Below are 21943 nucleotides of genomic sequence, written 5' to 3'. Positions count from 1 at the left end.
CAAAGTCTCGTTTCGAGGCGTATTTATGGGTAATCCACTTAGGAGAGCCGAATCTCGGTACCGTTTATGGATTTCCAAGTCGTGAGGGTACTTAGGAAGCCTAATTAATCTAATAAAGCATGTATGAAGGCCCAATTGAATTTGCCGTGGGTAGCTGTGGGCACGCGCGAGGGCCTCACGGAAATCCATCACATTCCACGTCATTCATTCAATAATGCATGATTTTGATCGATTCAAGTGACGGATCGGCGATGCCGAGGTAGGCTTTGAAAAGTCGGCGATAAAACTTTTGTCGTTTCTCAATGAGCCCATGAATAATTCACGTACACAGCGGAGACTTGAGCAGGGTTATGTTTTAATTAAGAAACCATAATGAAACGAGTGCAACCGAGAAACCTACAGTTACATTGCTATGCGATACATTGACAATCGTCACCGGATAATGTAACCAAAGCATCATTAAATATTGTCCCTGCATCATTGACAGTCAATCGTAAATGTTGTGGAAAAACAACGTGCAATTCTTCTTGAGTCCCTCACTTTGAATATAAGGTGGGGAGGGTGGTTTTTTTTTCTTTAAACAATAATAATAATAATAGTCTGTTGTGCTGTATAAATAAAGAACGTCCAACAAAGATATAAAAGAGCAGCATATATGTGTAGAGTATTTGATCAGATATACGGTATGTTACCCATGCATGGACTACAGCGCAGTCACTCTCAGTCACTCTCTGCCTCTTTAGCGGCCACTTTCGCTAAAATAGAGAAAAGAGAAGATCATACTGACAACAATGGAGCATCACCAAATCTTGGATGAAGTGTCCACAAACATGCATGTGGAGAATATTTGATCGTATCAAAGATCGTATGGATCTTTTCCAATCCTACTCGGCTCAAGTAGCCATACAAGTTCTTGCTTGTGTTTGTGAAATATATAATTGCAATAATGAGGGAAAAATTTAATCGCTGTAAGATTATTTCTCAAAATCGTTGAGGGATGGGCTAGCTAGCACCGATACCAGGTTTTGAATCGGGCCGATATCAAGCCTATTTTGGGGGATCGGGTAGTCATGGAGATTGCTGATACCAGCCTCTAATATTTAAGGCGAAGAAAATGTGACATTTATAAGTCCTCCTAGGCAGTAGTTGGCGCTATACAACAACAGCGTGACACATCGGCGAATAATTATTTGCGTCAGAAAGAAAAGGTTTTGTTCACGTTTTTCAATTTTTGAAACAATTTGAAGGGACACGGAACAGATTTTTTTTTAATTCTTGTTGAAATCGGTTTACATTGTCAGTTAAAAGTTTAAAGGCAATAAACTGAACATGGTTTTCCAATTGTGACACTGAAGGTTTACATCACCTTTTTTTTTTTTTTAAAAGAAGACACTCAGAATAAAGTTTCTTTTTCTTTACATTTGCTCATGACTTGAAACACTCAATGTTCCTGCACCGCCTCTTTGCACTTGAAAATTCTGAGCATTACAGTAAGAGCTTTTTTTTTAATATTCCTGGCACTTCATTTTCCATATTATATATATATATACAGTATTTTTTTTTTTACCCCATGTTTTTTTTTGGGTGGGGGGGCACAATACCACAATAATAGTGTACCATGGTCTCAAAACCGTGAAGCTATCGTTCCATATTTTGATATTGTTGCATCCCTCGTCTCCATACATCTGCGCGGCTCAGAGTTCGAAAAATTCGTTTCATTTTTATCCATTGCTGTTTTATGCTAGCAGGTCACTAGCATGTATGAAGGCCCAATGCATTCATTGCAATTTTTTATTTTTTGCAGTTCCCGTCCTCAAACTGAGGCGAGTAGAGCTACTTAGAGCTTAACCTAGCCGGTACTTTGTAGTGGAAAAACAACGTTAGGGTGTCTTGTCATCAACCGTACGGGAATGAAAACTTGCACATTCCACGACCCACGTTTGCATGGTCAAAAAGGCCGAACAGCAACAAGGATTTTCTATTGCTATGAACTGCAGACATTTCACCACATGGGGTGACGACGACAAGGCTCTTGCAATACACTCACCACCAGCAAGAAAGGCAAGGCTGTGTTTTGGTAGTTTGCGTGTTGGAGGAATCACAAACTTAAAGGGTACAGGTGCATCTCAATCGATGAGGATATTGCTAAAAAGTTCATTTATTTCAGTAGTTTCATTGGAAAAGTGAAACATATATTATTCAGAGTTATTCAACACAATTTCAGAAGGCCACTTCCTGCATGATGTGGGCTGGACTGAATTTTGATTCTCGTTATGATTGCCTGGGTCTTTTTTTTTTTTTTTAAGTTTTCGGAAAATAAAGTAACAAAGAAATTTACTATTCAGAGTCAATTTGCCTTGATTTTAACCTTTGCAGATTACAATGATCTGGATAACAAATCTCAACAGACAAAAAAAAATGTTGGGAGCACATATGTTTATTTTATTGCCTTGGGCAATTATGCTATTACGCTAACTGTAATAGTTTTGAGATGGATTTTTATATTTCTTTATCCATCCATCCATCCATCATCTCTACTGACTATAGTCACTGAGGTTTAACAGAGTGATGGGAGAAAAAGAAAGAAAGCCTGTGGTTCATATTAATTGAACTACTGAAATAAATGTTTTCTGCAATATTTTAATTATTGAGGTGCACTTGGAAGAGTGATTGTAAGCACACAACTGAGGTTTCTCAACCTGGAGGAGGGGAGTTTGGGATTTTTGGGTTGTTTTTTTTTTAATGAGAATCAGATTTTATAGGGGACATCCCAGAGTCCTTAGCAGAGTCCAAGGCATCAGTGGTCGTAGGGGAAGAGACCTTCCGGTAGATGAAATCGTATAGGCTGACATCGGGTCTCCTGGTGCGGCAGTTCTTGCAAACCGAATTGGAGTATTGGTTCAAAAGGCCGTACAGCCTCCCTGGAAAGGGACGGCAAGGATGGAAATGGGAGGAGGGGGGAATGGGAGGGGGGCGGGGGGAGACATGGCACATGTTCAGACAAGTAAGGAGAGGTTTTTGGGTGACAGATACAAAGAGAACAAACAGGTTGAGAGTGAAAAAACGACCGAGAGAGGATAAGATTATGCCACAAAAAAAAAAAAAAACATTAAATGAAAGCCAGTTTGCGCTCGTGCTGGTGCGTCTCTGCAGCTCCACTTTAGGAAATGGATAGCCGGAGGGGAATTTCTCTGAAAGGCTTCAATAAATGTCAGCGGGAGAAAAAAATGAAAAGTGAGGGGGAGTGGGGGGGGGGGGGGGGTGCTGGGGTCACCAGTAATCCACTCTGACGCTAAATGGATGGGCCCAAGGAAAAGACATGGCCTGTGAGGTGTAATAACTTAGCATGTACACGGGCTGCCTTTTTTTTTCCCCTCGTATACTGGCGCGCTAATCGTGACAGCAAGGACAAGCCTCTCGATCTTCACCAGCTCAATCGTGGCTAATATCGTCCCAAGTCCTATTTATTGCATACTCTACTATAAGAGCTCCATTACAGGCGGGCGCTGGATTTAATGAAATGCAGTGGAATGTCAGTTGAACAAACCATGCTGGATCTTCGCAGAATGCTGGTCCAAGCTCGCATTTGTTTCGATTTCCGAAACGTTTTTCCTTCTCATATGGATCCCTGATATTTCAAAAAAATTGTCACACAAAGCAAAATACTATCTGAAGTTTCAATACTTTAGAGGCGTAATTTGCCTGTCCGAATGGAAAAAAAAATTGTACGTTATGACCTGTTCGACGCTCGAGGCTATTTATAGCTTTAAGGAAAAAAAAAAAAAAAAAAAAGGGGTTCAGCCTTACCCACGGTGACTTGTTTCTCAGTCAAGAAAGTGTGCATGTTGTGAACATCTCGCATGAGCAGAGCATCTCCGAAGGTGAAGTACGCCACGTCCCTTCCCGCCTCTGCTGCTGCCATCAGCTGAATCAGCGCTAATGAAAGAGAAAGCGAGATGGCTGAAAGGGAAAGCCGGGCCGACGGCGGCCAACTTGCATCGTTCTGTCGTATTTGGAGATGACTTCAGTTAACGAAGGAATGACAAACTAAAATCGGGCTGGGCAATTAATAGATCAATTCAGTAATTTTTTTTCTTTCCCCTTAAATAACTTATGTATTTTGGTTTTCAGTGTAAGGGCATACCTCACGTCTTTTCCTGGTCAGAATTTGAATTAAAAACTACCTGGCACTTATCTGGATTGCTGTGTACTGTTTGAAGGATGTTGTTTAATCTTTCAGAGGCTGAAGTTCGTTTTGTTTAAGCAGCAGCACCTTTTAATCCTGGTAGTGTGTGAAAGGGGCCATTTGGAAGCACTTTTAAACAATTTATATTCTTACTCTGGAGGTTAACTCTATGTATATTTGCATTAAAATTTTGTACAATGTTTGTTCTCAGGACAAATAGACCCTTGAGGGGAGGGAAAAATTGTATTTTTAATAACATTTGTCATTTGCTTTTAAGATGAGACATGAAAACCTTTTATTTTTTTCGAGTGAAATAAGAATCAATCAGAATCAGAAATCAGATGTGTGTGTGTGGGGGGGGGGGGGGGGGGGGTGATTTTACTTTCAGGCCATATTGTTCAGCCATAGCTGACTAAAATTATGAGAGCTTGGTAGCAATTGGTCAATGATCCAAAACGAGGGATGCCTTCAGCCCGGAAGCCCACTAGTCGAGGCCTTCCGTCTTATAGCAAATTAGGACCGTTAAATATTTAACAGCCTGGCTATTAACTCCAGATTAATGAAAGCAGGACTCAAAACATCATTATGAAAAGGGCTATAATCTTTACCGCGAAAATATACCTCAGGCTCATGTCAGAGGAGGTGGACATAAAACGCTAAGCTAATTCCAAAGCTAATGGGTGCGGGATTCAGCAGACATTAAAAAAAAAGGATGTCTGTAAACTGCTTCTTAATACATATGAAAGTTTTTGATGCATAGCAAGCACATGGATCCGTGATGATGTTACTCGGTTCATTCTTTGAGTGGGAACTGAACATATGTTGCTCCAACGGTGTCACATTTGACCATTAGCAATTGGGAGAAAATGTTCGGTGTTAAGTCTTCCCCGGGACAGTAAGTGGGCCCTCGCTTATGAAGAGTGATGTAGCGCGAGTCCGCAGAGGATGCGATTTATGGACTCCGTTGCCTGTAATCAATCGGCGATTTAATGGAAAGTGTAAACGTGTGTCAGCAGATCGATAAAAGGGTGGGAAGAAACGGATGACTGACACACGGGCCAGCGACGAATTGAGCGAGGCGGGTTTGAGAGGGTCACGTGTTTTGTAGTGCTTAAAAAAAAGTGCTGCTGCTCCATGTATGCTAAAGTTGCAGTCGTTTGAAGGTTTATGACAACCATCACATTGATGCTAATACCCATTAGCCTATTAAGCTAGTTCGTCAAGTATTTCCCAGTTAACAACTGTATTGTTGATGCAGCTCATTTGTTCAAATATCAAAGACATAAAATGGTTGCCTTCGTCTTTATCGTCAACAACAACCGAACAACACATTTCTGCTTTGATCGAATGGTACCTTTGAGTCTCGTGTCTCCGCCGAAAGCGCCGCAGCCCCAGTTGCCAGTGGCTATTGCGGACAAGTGCTTTCTGTTGGCATTATTTCGGAAGAATCCACAGTATGCCTGGAAAGAGAAGCGGGAGGAACCGAAGCTTTAGCAGGAAAGAGGATCATGAGGTCCCGCAAAAAGATCCTTTTACATAAATCTAAGATTTTGATGTAACCTTAATACGAGGGCCAATCTGTTTGCGCCGAAATAAAAATGCATTTTTCTCACCTTGTTGAGCTCTCTCGTCATCTTTTCAGGCAGAAATTGCTCCAGGAAGTTTTTGTATTTCAGAGCATCAATGGCCACAATCTCTGTACACCGTCTCTGCCAGTCGTCCCTTGGATGAAAGAGAGAGACTTTGATTTCAAACCCCCAGTCGTTTGAACAGGTAACTGGGCTGACAATGGGTAATCCAAACTATCAGGGTAAGAGCGAAAGACTACCTCGGAGTCTCATCCTTGTAGCACTCGTCCCACTTATATGTTTCAGCATAGCCAGAATATCGACTGTACCGCTCAGCACCTACACAAAAAAAAAAAAGCATACCAGGGAAACAGAATTTGTGTCTTTCAGTTTAAGTCGTTCGCAACAAACCTCAGTCAAACCTCGGTTTTCGAACGTGTCTGTTATCGACCAAATCAAATTTCGACCAGAAAATTCACCTCGGATTACGACCGAAACCCGTTTTTCCACCAAACTGAACAAACCCGAATATGCCATTTGAGTCCTCTCGACATGAGGAAGTGACGCTTCCTCGTGTGGCGTTCATTGTGAGCAGACGTGTTTGTTGTGATTTATGCAAATCTGACTGTTTTTATGTTATTTCTGCAAAGTGTATTAGCCCCTAATCATGGGCTAATAAAATAGCTTCGGATTTTGAACAAATCGCTTTTCGAGCAGCTTTCTGTAACGGATTATGGTCGAAAAACGAGGTATGACTGTAGCGCTATCACAAGCGATATGCATGCTATTCAAACAAATAAATGACCATTTTGATCAAGTCGATTGTGTGAAGTTGATTGTTGATAAACACAACAGTGGACCTTGACCGCTGTACAAATGTCTAAGCAATTTCTCCTCGAGTCACACTCCACAGTCTTTCCCAAAATTCCATAAAAAAGCATCTTGGAAGCGTCATATTTGAGAGGCAGCCCTAAAATGTCACCAATACATAAATATTTGAGCGCACACAACGTGGGCCTAAATGTGTTTCAGGGCCTTGTCTTTTCAAATCGAATTCAGTGCGTACGCAGTATCAGCAAGGATCGCATGGCCATCAATAAAAGCCTCTGATTTCATCAGTAATCTACTTTGGGGTTGAAATAAAAAGCTTCCACTCGTAATAGGCAGAAACGGTTCAAATGGAAGAAGCTACTATCGTGAGCCCCCTTTGAACATGTAACACAAGCAGTAAATGACAGTTACCGTGGCGCGAGTATTACCGTAATCTATTATGGGCATAAAGTCAGGTCGATTGGTTTTGAACGATTCGGTTGATTGTGAGCAGTTGATTGTTGATTAATTCTAACCTGGCAGCCACTGGCAGAAACACGGTTCCTTCAGACGTATGCTACAATCGAGTGTGAGGTACTTCAACAGTCAGGGGCCGTAATTAGCATTTAACCTTCCTTACAAATGGAAAAAGTTGAGTTTCAAGAGCAACGTTTCAGTTACTTAAATCGCCGCATTCTCATTTCTTTCCATTGATTTTATTTCAAACACATGGGGGGGGGGGGGGGGGATGGCTCGTTGTGAGAACTTTTCCAAAGGGGGCGGGGGGGGCTGTGATTGGAGGCAGGGTGTGAAACAACAACCGTGCTACAATTGAAAATTTTCATCGCCAAGACGCTCTTAAAAAGTCCAGTGAGAAGAAAGAAGCATTCATTTCCACAAAACAAGCAACTTAATCTTCCAGGAACAAGCTGCTCATCCTTCCCTTTATCAACAGACAAGAGCTGCTTGCCCTCTCCAATCACCTTGATGTCATTTGTACCGGAAACTCTCCGGGACCTCTTTACAGCATCCTGCCATAAAAGGTTCCCATCACCAGATTACATCGTGGGTGCTCCTCTCTCTCTACCTTCCGGTCCGACAACACCCCCGTGGAGGAATACCGACGTCACATTGAAAACGTACAAGAAGACCCGCGGTTGTGAAGAATATGATCAGAGGAGAGAGGTGTGTACAAATGTCTGGACACCCCCCCCCCCCCCCAAAAAAAACAAGATTAAGAGTCTAGATTGAGAATCATAGGAAAGCCTGCATGCGTGCAAAGAATATTGTCCAAGGTTTTTAATGAATCTATGGCGTAACTGGCCCATTCCATTAGTGGAGCGATGACCTTAGTGCGGTTATAAATTCCTTTCTGTCCAAATTTAATAAAGTTAAGTGGAGAGGAGGAGGAGGAGGAGGAGGGATAGAGGGAGGGAGGTGGGAATGGTCTGAGGCTCGGAGGAGGACGGTGACGAACAACTGAAGGTGACTCGGAAAAGAGATGAATGTCCCGAAGAAGACAGGGCGGCGCCACTGTGTCGCTGGCCGCGCCTAGTTAAGATAAAAGTCGATTTTTACATTGACGGCAGAGAATTAAGCGGTCTGTGTGTGTGTGTGTGTGTGTGTGTGTGTGCGTGTGTTTGGTGACATCGCTGGACCCGAGTGTCGTCGTCTGTCTGCATCTACCTCAGCACCCTTTTGTGGAAATCGGCACAAATATGCTTATCCTGCGGCACAGCTAGAAATAATCCACCCTTAAGGGGAGTATATGAAGGTGTTTCCTGTTTTATGTACTTATAAAACAACTATAAACATTATTTTGTGCACAATTGGAAAAAATAAGCCTGATCAAAAAATATAAATATTAAGACGCCCATTCAAAATGACCCTTAAAAAGCTCTTTTTTTTCTCTGTTGCGTATTCCAAGAGTGAATAATATGAAGGAATAAAGTGTAATTGCTTTTAAATCTAGATTATGAACTGTGCTGTTCCCATACTTACAATTAAGGTTTTTTTTTTAAATGTTATGTTTTCTAAAGTTTTGTTCTTACACTGTATGCCCCCCTCCCTCCAAATAAATCGGGTCATCTATCATAGCCAGTCCTATGACCTTTTACCTGTAATAATGAGGCATTCGTTGTACTCCAGTGCTTCAGTGAAGAGACGGGAAACAATGAGTTCGGGGTTGATGATGAACCGGATCTCTTCTTGGACCAGGCCATGTCCCGTGACGCCGCCACCTACGAATCGGTTTGCAAAGTCCACCTTGTGAGGGGGAAGAAAAAAGGACATTTTATTACTCAACGGCACAGTCGCAAAAGCTTTTCTTCTCCTTACATTAAAAAATAAAAAAAAATAAAAAGCAAAATGGATACAGTCTTGTCTATTCAATACGGTCGGGCTGAACAGTGAGATTGAACTTCCAGTTATGGAGATAAACGACTCAATTAGTATGTCCTTATTTCCTGCCACCCACCGTGCTCATTTAATCCAGATAAAGCTCACATGCTTGCTTCCTGTTTGGGGAATAATCAAATGAGGAAGCAAGATCACGCATGTTTGATCCATAAAAACTCATAACGCTGAAATGAATGGTAAACAGAGCAATATCGTGGAAAAAAATTAAAAAATAATAAAATAAAACCTTTAGAATGACCTGCATTTTTGCAAAATGTGATCCGAGTTACACAAAAGGCAAATCTCATCAAGGCTTGTCCACATACTTTTGTGACCCTTTCCAACTTTGTGTCAAGTTTGCAACCCTTAATTTTCGAGCTCTTCTGTGTGCCGTAAGGTTCACATTGGGCAATGCTTCTTGAGAATTGTATGCTCAAAACTATTTGTCCAACTTTAGCCAACACCTCCATTCTCATCACAATGATTGGTTTTCAAGTCGTCAACTAAGATGAGTTTTTGGAGAAGTCATTAGCATCGAACTGTGAATATTTGTGCAGCATTATTTAGATGAGACAAACATATCAAATTTTATCTAGGGCAAAAAGTCCAAAGAATTCACGCAATTTTTCCAAACAACTACAGATCTTTTTGATATGATGCCATGTGCGCCGACCCACTGGCAGCACAAGAATAAGAGAGGACAGCACATTTGAATGGAAACGCTGCTATTCAAACATGTCTGTCAGAGGGAGGGTCCTGCTCACTGGCCCACGGCCGCATCAATCCCCCGTGACAGCGAGTGCGTTTCCAACCCGCGTGGGTTTTGAACCGGTTCTCCTCACCTCGTTCACCCCAAGTCTACACCCCTCCTCATCCTTCAATCTCACCTCCTCTGACAGAATGACAGCCGACGCTGCCCGATCAAAACCTCGGCACAGAGCCGCAAGTTGAAGGAGGCGTCTGTACACCTGCGGGGAGTCGTGAACCCGCGCAGCGTTGCCCCAGTAAGATGCCTCACCCGAGTCATCCTTTTTTTTTTCTTCCCTCCCCAATGCAAATCTCTTTTTCCGTACCCCACGGTCTTTGCTATGCCCCCTTATACGTCTCTGAGCGACTCATGTGGATACTTGAGCTGTCAGGCAAAGAGTTAAAATACACTTGCTATGCCGAGACCAATGAGAGGAGTGGCAAAAAGAGTGAATCCATTGCACCAGACACGAGGGGTGCATAACCGCATTTCATGTGAAGCGCTAATGGCCATCAACCGGTAAGTGCTTTCGTTAAGCTGAAAGGTGACAAACCTCCGTGCAAAAACTGGGTAGATCTGACGTTAAAACGTATTTCAAACCTGCAGCATCCCGTAACCGTCATCCTCGATTGTCCCCTCGCAAGTGATATGTAAGCGTGTCAGCTGAGTCTGGCAGCTTGAACAAAGAAAAAGGACACTTTTCAATCACAGAGTTATTTGCAAATCACACTATTGCATTCAAGTAATAATCGTCAAGTCACACATGATTAGCTCGGCTATATTTCATTATCACTAATTACAAATTCTATTGTACATTTGTCCGAATATGGATGGACTGCGCTTGAAATTTTATTTTATTTTTTTGCCATGGTATGTGTCTGTAAAAATCACTATTGTTTTCAATCTCTAAACTGCTGACAACATACCGGGACTCTCAAATTCCATTCATAGTCAAAATACAATAAAAATGTTAGTTTTCTGGGGTGTTTCTATTAAAAAAAAAAAAAAAAAAAAAAAAAGTTATACTTCTCCCAGGTTGGAAGCGTGCTCATCGTTTGTCTTGTGAATGTCACGAGGCCCTTTGGTCCTAAAAGACAACAATAAACGTGTTCATTCAATTCTATTTTCTTTTGGGGGAGGGGGGGGGTATTGTGATTTCCTGATGCTTACTGTTCTGCGAAACTCTCCTAAAGTAGCAGATGAGGGTTTTCAACTTCTCAATTTTTCGTGGTGAAGAGCCTTCAAATAACCTGCGGATAAAGTGTTGTTTCAACCAAATAGCCATCTTAGAGGAGACCCATAGCTTCTTTTTTTTTCTGTCAACCATAGCTGATAAAAACAGTAAGCGTGGCAGTTTCTGACAGTCCGATAAGTTATTTTTGTAAATGAAACAGCCAACTTCATATTTACTTCTTTGATAACACACAAAAAAAGAGAATGTCAGTTTGGATACCAAATTGTTTTCCCACATCATTTCCTTCTCAAGCGGGGAAAAACAGCAGCTGAAGAGCGTTCCGTTCTCCCCTCTCCAACATATCCATCACTTAACGAGGACAAACCTCGACAGTTCTGCCAAAAAAGCAATCAGCAGATTGCTTGCCGCGCTGCCTGTCCAAGACGGAGCGCCACTGTAGCCAATAAGCAAAGTGATGGACACTCCCTCAATTATAAGCGTGGAATGGAGCCGGGGGTGGAGGGGCGGTGGGGGGGCAATAACGATCCGGCGTCCATTTTGGACTGCGCTGCTTGTCTTGTCTGATCGTCTCACAAATTCGGCTTGGTATATGCTGCAGGAAGTAATGCTGATAGTGAAGGTGGGGGCCCAAAGTATCTGCAAGCAAGCGTCTTCGTTTAGCCTGCTGCTAACATCGGGTGCGTGGGGGGGGGGGGGGGGGGGCAAACAAGCAAACAAAAAACCCTTCTTGCACAAATGACTGGGATCGGAGGATAAAGATTCAGATAACGGGTCAAGACACCGAACAATACCACTGAAACCCCTCAGGACAGACCGCTAATAAAACTCAAATATAAACTGGAATCAGTGCATATGCTAATAACTTGTTTTTTTTTTTAAACTATGCTTCCTATTGGAGCACTGGAAATATAAACGTCTGTCCCCAAAACCAAGGCCATCATAAAAAGTTTATAAAACAGAATTGAACAGAAAGCCGTTATTGTCATTGAACTATGCAGAACTGCAGATATAACTAACTTATATCAAATATAAGTACCATTTTACTTGAAGTGTACTGTGCTCCCCGAATATTTGTAAATTCGATACTACTTCACCTATTCAACGCTCTCCTCCATTGATTTGCTGAAAAGCTCCTCCCTTTGCTGTTCTTGTGCTCAGGATAATATAAATGTGTTACTTTGCCACCAACCTTCGACATCTCAATACGACGGAACTATGTTTGGGTAAAAGGAAGCGCCTCATTTAGACAGGCCATTTGGTCTGATAGAAAAGTTGGCCTCGAAAGCGTCTTCCGCTCTTAAAAGTATTGCGTAACCCATTACTGAGGCCGGCCCTTGTTTGAGAAAATGTAATTCAAAACTGCCATAAAAAAGTCAAACACAAAAGAAACCGCAGCGTATTCCCAGAATGGGTGAACGGAAAAATACGCTGTCGTTTCAAATTACTCATGTTTTGTGTTCAGAGGCATGAACTTCATGGAATTTAAACAAGATTCCCACTGCTGGGATGCCCCTAAAAACACGATACTGCTTTACATCTTGATGTTTGTCCAACTCCTTGCAACTTCATGAGGCAAAAAGACAAACAGACCGGATGTTATTAACCATGTCACTGACAAGGAAGATGGCTCCTCAAAGAGACGAGGGCAAAATTGAGTTGTGGCAAAACCTGGACTATGTCCACCAGGTAAGGAGGCGGTTGTGAATAAAATAAGACAGATGGCATTTTAACGGGATTACAACATGGCTACGAACCACATATCATTTAAAGAGCCAACCGTGCTTGTTTATGAATGACTCATATCCCACATAACGTATTGCGTATGCATATAGTATTTATAAACAAAACGGCAGGTCATATAAAAGCTTTTTCTAAATGAAGAGAAACTACAGACAGATAAGAGTGCAACGTAACAAAAATAATTTACTGCCAATTATCCTTTCCGGATGATCCCAAGGAGCGGCGGCTGCGGACTCCCACAATTAGTGAGACAGAAGCCTGAGCTTGGTTTAAAGAGTCCCACATTTCCAAGAACATTCTGCGCACATGAAAAACTGATGAGTAGGCCGCTGAATTGAAACCAAACGTTATTTGTCTCTGTGGTGTAATATTGGGACACAGTTGTGAAATGACTCAACTACTGGAGTTTTTTTAAGGCACTAGTGCCCCCTTATGGAAATATTCGCTCCCAAGACAATGCAAAAATATAACCCGAGTGATGGCTTGTAAATTGAAGAGCTCAGAATTTGGAGCAGGTTGTAATATGTTGATCGAGCTCATTAATACATTTTTTTTCCCCCAATCAGCGACCCTGAGGATGGAAGAAACCACATCAGGATTAACAATTTTAAAGGCCTGCGCGGGGGATGAAGCAAAAGAAGCCAAGGATTTAATGGAAGGTGCCTTCACCTGTAGAAGTTGATCTCGGGATAGTTGCAGTATTCCGACTTGCGGGAGTTGCGTCGCGGGAACGTGCAGAAGAAGGCGTTAGCCAGAAGACATGCGATTTGCTCCTGAGACATGGTTAAGGAATGGTTCATCCGTGACTTCAGCAGGGGAATTGGCTGGGGAAAGAACCCCCCCCCCAAAAAAAGGGGGAGACTGTGAGGATTATGTCAATAGAAATGACGGACAGATCAGAAGGGGGGAGCAGTCCAAGGGGGGACACTGAAGATACATACAAGGTGATGCAAGTTTGATCGCGTGGCTCTAAGGCTGATGGGAGGGGATGATTAGTACGGCCATATAACAAGCAGGACACACGGAGGATTCCATTAAATAAATGGGAAGAAGTAATTAAGGTCTGTGTTTTCCTACGCTCGCCCATGTTCTTTCGCAGTCAGACACGGAGTCTCGTTTGTCTTGGCTGATTAGAGCAAAAGAGCCTCCCAGGACTGCCCCGGTTAGCGGATCAATAGCAGCTCTAATAATAACACGAGGCTGAACATCTGGCCTGAGACGGACGAAGCGGCGACAGACGAATTTTTCATTAACAAACCTCTGGGAAGAAGGATTCTTTCCTGTCGTGACAAGTTAGCATAGTGACAGGTTAGAAATTGCAACCCTGGTTTGTCTCAATAATCGAAAAGATCAGCTTGGCTTAACGCAGAATGTTGATGATAAATATTATTGGACGTAATTTTCAGTTGTCCCTTGTCCTACGTTTAATTCGTTGAATACGTCAAGCCAATTGTTTTTGATAAATGAAAACAGCATTGTCTCGTATAGAACGATAAACCGTACAAAAACGAACCGGTTTCATAAAGTGTCATTAGTGTATCAACTGTAGGATTAGTGTGTTGCCTGTGTGCCTCGAAGGGGCGTGTCCAAGTGCGTGGAGGAGATGGAATCCTTGCAAGTGTTCTCATTTCGTATTTGCATGTTTGACTGTTTGTCCCGTTCAATAAAGTGCTCAAAGTGCATCAGCGATTGCGGCTCACCTTGCCCACATGCAAGGGCATCACAATGCCTTCATTTCTACCCTTTTAAAAATTAAGATCATATCTGAATGACAATGTTCCCTGAAATCAAGTTGATTTTCAAATATCATTCCGGTCTGAATTCCATCATACGAAGCAACATTTTTTGGGGGAAGAATTCCGAACAGGGTGAAATATATATATATATATATATATATATATATATATATATATATATATTAAGAGTGCAGCACGTACCATAGTGCAGAGGCGCGGAGCACTGAGTGCCAGTTTGACCATGGAAGGCAGCACGGCCTCGTAAAGGTGCTGAACCTCGCAATGCTCCAGACACTGAAGGATGAAATAGGATCGCATTGTTAAGTATGCAAATTCAATTCAAGGTCTGCCAAATAATACGTGCTTATATTTTGCCCTGATCTAATGCTCTGGTATGTTCTTCTTTCTGAATGAATACAATTTCTGATGAGTGGCTTTGACTGGTGCTATGTATTTATTAAGTCGAGAACCTTTACATTTTGGTGTATCATAATTTTGAAAAGGTGCTTTTTTTTGTTCATCTTTCTTTTTTTTTTTTTAATCAGCCGAGGCATCGCCAGCGGCTTGACGGAAAGTCAGAAAAAGTTTGAAAAGCAATCCATGTTCACGACCCAATACCCTGCTGCCAATATAACAGTCGTCTCGGTTCTCAACAAAACATCAATAACAATAACACAAGTTGATGTTGTCCCGGGGCCAATTTTGCGCTTCGCTTCGGCAACGAAACACAGAGAACAGATGCTGTGAAGCCACTGAAGAAGTTGAAGCTATCTGGAGGACTTTGTCACAAGACGTGTTTGATTAAGAGCTAGCAGCCTAAAATTGACGGTGAGAGACTTGTGGGAAGTTAGAAGAATCAGATCGGCTGCTGCTTCTTCAGATGGCAAAAGTCACGACCAGCGTCAAGCTTCTACGGTTAATTAGTCGTCTTCCCATCATGTTCTCCAGGTAGGAAAACCCTCAGGATCCAACAGGAGGGTTTATAAAAAGCTTGACGGACGTCCCCGGGGAGGCGTGACAACAAGTACTGTAGCTGGGATGAAAGACCAAGCGGACGTCATTCGACACAATTCACGATGAGCGTCGCAAAATGGAACAACTCAGTCAATCAGGAAAGGGAGCAGCCACGTACTTCAGCCTCCAGCTTGCCTCAGCAATTCCCTCGAAAATAAACACACTCACTCCGTCATACAGCCCAGATTTACAAACCAATCACTTATGAGCGTATTGGCTTCAAATGTCACCCTTATCAATCACGTGGCTTATTCTATCAAGGTAAGCGGAGCGGCTGATTAAATGGACTTTCTGGAGCGAATGCAAATGACCAATCGGCGAGATAGAGAGGCACGGTGGCTTGATTTTCACCGCAGAGGTCTTCGTTGGGCAATTTGTCCGGGGAGCGTTTACTGTATATGGCAGCAGGGCAGGTCTGACTAAACGCTGTCAGAAGTAATGAGCTGGCAGGCATCATAAAACGCTCCCCTGGGACTAATAGATGGTCGATGTGGCAGAAGGTAGAAATATGATCTCCCACACAAGCTATAGCTGCTGACCATAAATGGTATCGCTCGGGCTGTAGGAGGAGAGCGAAGGTTTCCACACATGATCTTGTTACATATTAACTGAATCAAGTTATTCTGGCAGTGGATTAAAGTGACACAACCCATTAAAAAAAAAAAAAATCGAGTTGACTTTTATGTTCATCCGATTTCAAAACAAGCGTTCCGAGTGGTGTGAAGTTGTTCATTGCAGCCTTAGAATTGTTCGTCCAACGTTTAATGTCAACATCTCAGGATATCTATAAAAGTAGCTAATCGCGCCTGCAGTCATCAAGTGTTATTGGAATCAATTATTCTATCGATTGTACCATCAATTGTGATTTAAAAAAGCAAACAGAAAAAAAACAAATGTGCATTTGTGGTGCAAAATGTATAGCTTGTGTTGGCAATTCTAGACGTGCCACTGTAGTACATTCGTTAGTTGTGCTTCCACTTTTTTAATGATCCAACACTTGGTACATTATGTCTTATGCGCACGCTTTCCTCTTGGCTCGTCAACTTATTTCAACACAAAGTGGTGCCTGAGTCTACAGTGACATAGTCTGTGGAGTAAAATGATCACTGTGAGGCTTCCAGGCAGAGATTTTGCTAATTTTTCTTCCCCCATATACTGTACTGATGCAAATCCTAACTTTGACTTTTTACATCACACAACCAATATTGTGTCATGATATCAAAATCCGCAGTGAATGGATTTCTTTTTCGTCAACAACAGATGTGCGGGGTCAGAACGACAATAAGTGATAGCGTGTGACAAACACCAGTCGGAAATGCTTGATAAAGCACAAATGTTTGTGTACTCCCTCGGGGTATCGGCTGTACTGAAGCCCTGGACCGCTTCCATTCTTGGGCCCTCAGACATTTATCAGAAAGTGACACTGTGACAGTTTCATTTGGCAGGGGAGAAACACAAAGACAATTTACAGACTCATCCCAATTTATATGATTTTTTTTTTTTTTTTTTTAATCTTCTCTCCTACAGCCACGAGGGGAGTGTCAATCAGTGGAGCTTGGCTGTAGTATGGCGGGACAATTATTCAGTGCGTCATGAATGTTCGTTAAATTGAATAAATTGAATGTTGTTATCTGAGCAACGCAGTATATAACTCCATTTATAATGGGGAATGCGTTATAGACCCAAAAGCAACAAGTAAAAAGCCACAATAAAGAAAGACATTAAAAAAAAAAAAAAATCTCTTTTTGAAAACAACGAAAATGATATTCCGAGCATAAAATACACAATAAAGGGTGTGCCTTTCAGATGCCGCGCCTGGAGGGTGTGCTCATTTGTGTTTTTGTTTTTCTGTTCTCACTGCTCAATGAATCGGAATCTATTACTGTGGCTCTCCTTTCTCCGTGTGTGAGGGCATCATCGTGAGAATACTGTAAAAACCTTCAAGAACAAAAGGATGCTTAAAAAAATGTGACGTGACCGACGTGGCTGAATCAAACCCAAAGTGAGTTTTAGCTTTAAATCAAAGCTTGCTTCCTTTAAATACTATAAACTACCACAAAAAGCCAGTTTTGAAGTTTATGTTCTGATGATGTGCCTTAATTTTGTAGCTTACATGCTCTCTTGTAAGCTTTTGTAAAACGCTTTAGCAGCACTTTTTTTTTTCTCCGAAATCGAATGCAAATGAAAGCCTCGCTTATGTTAGAATGGAGGCCAAAGTCAGTGGAAGGGCAACTTTGAAGGCCTTACTTAGTATAATTTTCAAATGGGATGGACCCTTTTAATGAAATTGGGTGAAGCAATAAAGTGGCTCATGCAGCCAATCGATCGCTCAAGCTCCGCCTCGCACGGAGACATTAGTCCAAGGAGCAGAAATTTTAAAAAGACCATTAAGAAAGGTCCATATTTGTAGCGCGGACGGCGAAATGCGTTAAATGCGATTCAAAAGTGTAGTAAAATCTGAATTTCTCCATTAGGATCACCATGCCAGCAATAACTTGCAATAACGGGAACTGCTAGAGAAGCTCTCACAAGAAGATGATGTGCTTCTGGCATATTTGGTGGGAAGCAAAAACTTTTGTTTCGCTTATTCAAGCATGCAGCTCACCTCTGTGCAAAGAAGGTTGAGGGCGGTGAAGTCCCATTTCTTCGCATGGGCTGTGTTGTATCTCAAGATAGCATCCTAATGAGGCAAAAGTCAGTCGCGTGTCATATGTCAGCACAGCAGAATTGAATAAAAATAATGCATAGATGAAAGGCACTGTGGGACAAGGGACCACAAGCAAGAGGAGATGAACTGTAGGGTGATATTTTTGCAAAGACTGCCACCTTGTGGATATCGCAACACTCTCGAAAGGACAAACTGCAATTATTTTAGTGAGACGGAAATTACGATCAAAATTACGGTGGATCTCGTCTGCTTCAACGATCTAAAAACAATCATGCATAAGATACACAAAAGATATATTAAAATATAGTTCAGGGTCATGTGGCGAGGACGCACGATTATTAAGTTTGGTTCATTAAGTGGGGAACTGAAATGTCTGAATCGCAAGTACATCGGAATAAATATGAATATTGAGGAAACGTATTTCAGCAGTTCTAGTCAACAGAGAGATGATTTTCCATATAAACGTTAAGTAGGAATTTCGCCTTTTGAAAAGCGCAACACTTTCCTCAGCTTTTAATGAATCAGGAAAACATACCAGTTTCATGTTTTCAATTGAACTACTGAAATAAGTCTGACTTACCCTCACATCCAGAGAACTCTTGAACCCTCCTTGCAAGGCCGAGTGGATTAATTCCCACCGACTCTGGACACCGCCTCCATCCTACGACATATTTGTTTTGCTATCAATGTTACGACTCCAACTTAAGCTTTAATTAATGACGGAAAACCGCGTGCATCTCGGACCTCCGTCTCCAGTGGAAACAGATTCTTCTCAGAGCAAGACATCTTGACGGACACGTCATCCCACGCGTCTTTGAACTTGCCGGGGTACGGGACAGGCACCTCTCCCTCTCTGAGGAGATCTGTCTGTAACATTGACAAACACACATGATGTATTCTCAGGGACAGTTGTCGGAGAGCTGTTGGATTATCGTACTTCGTGTTAGCAGGAGGGGGAGGACAAAAAAAAAAACAAGGGCCTAGGATAAGACTTGGAATATATGGCTTGAAAACAGAAGTGATTACCGGTAGATGGTTCCCTCACCCTTACTGTGACGGTGTGGTTAGGTATGGCTTTCAGGTGAGACAAAGGGGGAGCACATTGGGGCATCCTGTTCAGCTCATCTATGGGGGTCCCCAGCCATCCTCTGGTCACGGCATGCATAGGGGATGGAACACTGCAAGGACTGCCAACAAAACATGACATCGCAAATGAAGGTGAAGAAGCACAATGGATAAATTAAATCCAACACCACCACCAAGAAGCAACCTGATGATACTCAAGACTTTGGCTGAAAAGTCGAACTTAAAAAAAAGTCCTGCTACTAGTCTATATATCATTTGTATTGATCCTGAATATACAAAAGAAATGTGAATGAAATCTACACCCAGTAGTGCTATGAGGTCTGCAGACTCTGGGTCAATTAGTGGAGGCCAGGGTCAAAAGTTAACCTGGTGAAGTAGCAGCTAGCTGTTATACTGCACACAAATGGAATTAGCTGCCAACAGAAATGAAGTCGGCCCCAAACGTGCATGTTTTTAAGGCCCGGCTAAAAAAGATGCTTTTTCTCAATGTCGAGTATTTATGCTTTTAAATGTTATATTTTTAATTATGTGAAGCGCATTGAGCTGCCTTGTGTCTGAAATGTGCAAAATAAATAAAGCTAACTTGCCTTGCCTTTAATTGCTTTGGCCTGAGCACAAAAATATTGAAAAGACAAGATTATCAGCTCATAACAGTTGGTAGGTTCTAAATTTTTTTTTAATGTATTAAACCAATAGGCAAATTCATAAATGCCAAAACACAAATATGCGAAGGTTCACTGTATTTCAAAAAATTCCCCAGTTGAGCTTCGCTTTGAAATTTACCAGAAACTTTCCAGAAATGTCATACCTTTCACAAGTAGCACCTGATTGGTTGGTAATCAATTCCTGGCTTACATCCGATAAATCGCTACAATCTGCCAGCACAGAATCTCCGGTTACTGCGGCCGAACATGCGGAGTCGAGCTCTGAAACAAAGTGCTGAGATTTGTCTCCCAAGGCCTCTGCACACTCTTCGACACAAGCGGCACCATCTCCTGCCGAGCTGTTGACGAGCAGGGTTTTATTTACGGGGCTGTTGGGACTTTGCATCTCCACGTCGTCGGGTGATGGGCCCTTCCGCGGACTCGCGCAGCAGGTGGGTTTAGGATTGGGTGAGTGTACGGTGACACAGGTCGCTTTCACCGGGTGAGGGCCGGGAGAACTGGGCCTCTTTGATTTTTGTCCATTCGAACACTGAGCAGGGGCTGGACTACTTCGAATGTTTGCAAGAGCAGGATCGCTGAACCCGCTTAAAGACCCGCAGTCCATTAAAGTCTGAGAGGCCGTGTCTCCCCATAAAAGAACGTCTCCGTCTTGTTCCGGGGTTCTGCAGAAGAGCTCATCAGATCTGCATTCAGATTGGCTGTCACCAGTCACACTGGAACACAAACAAAACACGAGAAGAAAAGAATCAGCAGTGCATCGACTCAAATATCACAAGTGTTTTTTTTATTTACCTTCTCTGAGAATCCATTTCTGCATCCATTTTGGAGCGGTCAGACAAGGCAAGTGGATGAACGCTACTTAAAAAGTAAATAAAATCTGCGGTTACTACGGATCCGTGCACACACACACACACGATTCACAAAAAGTTATGGTCATTGAGCTTTTGGGGTTAAATTTAAGGATGAACCTAATGAGAACTGTGGAACCTTTCAATGCTCATGTCCGAGTGTTAAACGTTTCGGCACATACTGTATAAATTGCTGTCTAACAAGGAGTTGAAAGGCAAATGTCATACAACGGGTGTTCAGTTTTTTTGCAACATTTTCTAGCTACACAAAGACAGATGTCATTTCTAATCTTTTATTGATAGGATTTATCTTAAAACAGCATATTTAATGTCATTTGTTTGCATTATTATTTTTGAGCTAAAAAAAACAACGTTGAGGAAATAATTTTCGGTTAGATAACGGTTTCTCGGTGGCGAAGTGTACTTGGTATCAAACCTTAACGTAGATAAATCTCGAGCTAGGGGTAATTTAACATTCAAAATGTTAATATTGAAAATGCTAATTTAGTTGTTTGGCGTTTATTGGCTAGCAAAGCAGCCGCGACGAGCTAGTCAGCGCTGTTAAAAATGAAGAGAAACAACTTACAAGCATGCCCCTCGCAGGTCTTTATTCCTTGCCTCGATGCATTAACTAGTTTTTTTTTCAATACGGAATTTTACAAAGAGTTTCGTCGCGTATTTCTCAAAATACTACACTAAAAATAGTGTCCAGATTCCGCTTTATTGACATGGCAACGCGACAGCCGATGTCGCTTAACGGCAAGAGAAAGCGAGACCAATCAAAACAGTTTTATTTGGAACAAAGGTGGGACCAAACGGCGGTAACCTAGCGACTGAGCCGCAAATGAGTTTTTGTCGTAACAAGGTCTGAAAGCACGAAAAAGCGCAAATCACGACAGCGGCTCAATCTGATGCCGTCAGGTTCATGTATTACAGTAGTCCCTCGCTACAACAAGGTTCCTCTTTCATGGCTTCGCTGCCTAACGTATTTTTTCGTGCTTTTTTATTTTTAAACAGTGACTTGTGTGGCTCAGGGACTGTAGACTAATGTCAACAGTCTCTGTGGATTATCGCTGTACAGCTTGCCAAATTTTCTCCATGACAAAATGACGGATTACTAGACTGTATGCCTTAAATTAATTTACTAAACCTGATTTAATGGGAAAACATTTTACACTAGTTTAATGTATGTTATGTAAAAGGGAATAGGCTAAAATGAAATTTTAAAAAGACAACACAAACAGAAGATGTGTGAGATATTGGCATATTACATTCCATAGAC

General features: G+C 42.0%; 1 protein-coding gene across 2 annotated transcripts; it reads right to left on the bottom strand.

The window, feature by feature from the left end:
* Positions 1 to 335: 335 nt before the first annotated feature.
* On the bottom strand, positions 336 to 21880 carry parga (poly (ADP-ribose) glycohydrolase a). 2 transcript variants are annotated; one of them, XM_086122700.1, is made up of 18 exons: positions 21248 to 21880; positions 20606 to 20671; positions 19957 to 20526; positions 19108 to 19249; positions 18807 to 18929; positions 18643 to 18723; positions 18000 to 18074; positions 14582 to 14674; positions 13314 to 13468; positions 10880 to 10959; positions 10736 to 10796; positions 10310 to 10385; positions 8682 to 8829; positions 6015 to 6093; positions 5800 to 5908; positions 5541 to 5646; positions 3808 to 3936; positions 336 to 2921 (listed from the first exon to the last, which is right to left on the bottom strand). In XM_086122700.1, exons 2-18 carry the CDS (start codon positions 20632 to 20634, stop codon positions 2740 to 2742), a joined length of 2238 nt encoding a protein of 745 aa, XP_085978826.1. In that variant the 5' UTR covers positions 20635 to 20671; positions 21248 to 21880; the 3' UTR covers positions 336 to 2739. The 2 variants fall into 2 exon arrangements, with proteins under 2 accessions (XP_085978826.1, XP_085978827.1); XM_086122701.1 differs by having other exon boundaries at positions 20606 to 20668.
* Positions 21881 to 21943: the final 63 nt, after the last annotated feature.

Source organism: Hippocampus guttulatus, chromosome 10 (genome assembly GCF_054856545.1).
Source record: "Hippocampus guttulatus isolate MCC_2025c chromosome 10, RoL_Hgut_1.0, whole genome shotgun sequence".
NCBI lineage: Eukaryota > Metazoa > Chordata > Actinopteri > Syngnathiformes > Syngnathidae > Hippocampus > Hippocampus guttulatus.
This window is presented reverse-complemented; position numbering and strand designations above follow the sequence as displayed.

Excerpts from the sequence above, each read along its gene's own strand:
- parga (XM_086122700.1), bottom strand. The coding sequence starts at position 20,634 with ATGGATGCAGAAATGGATTCTCAGAGAAG. Across the intron at positions 18,075-18,642 it reads AGAGTTCTCTGGATGTGAGG|GATGCTATCTTGAGATACAA; the intron begins GTAAGTCAGACT and ends TTGCCTCATTAG. Across the intron at positions 5,909-6,014 it reads TACAAGGATGAGACTCCGAG|GGACGACTGGCAGAGACGGT; the intron begins GTAGTCTTTCGC and ends CTTTCATCCAAG.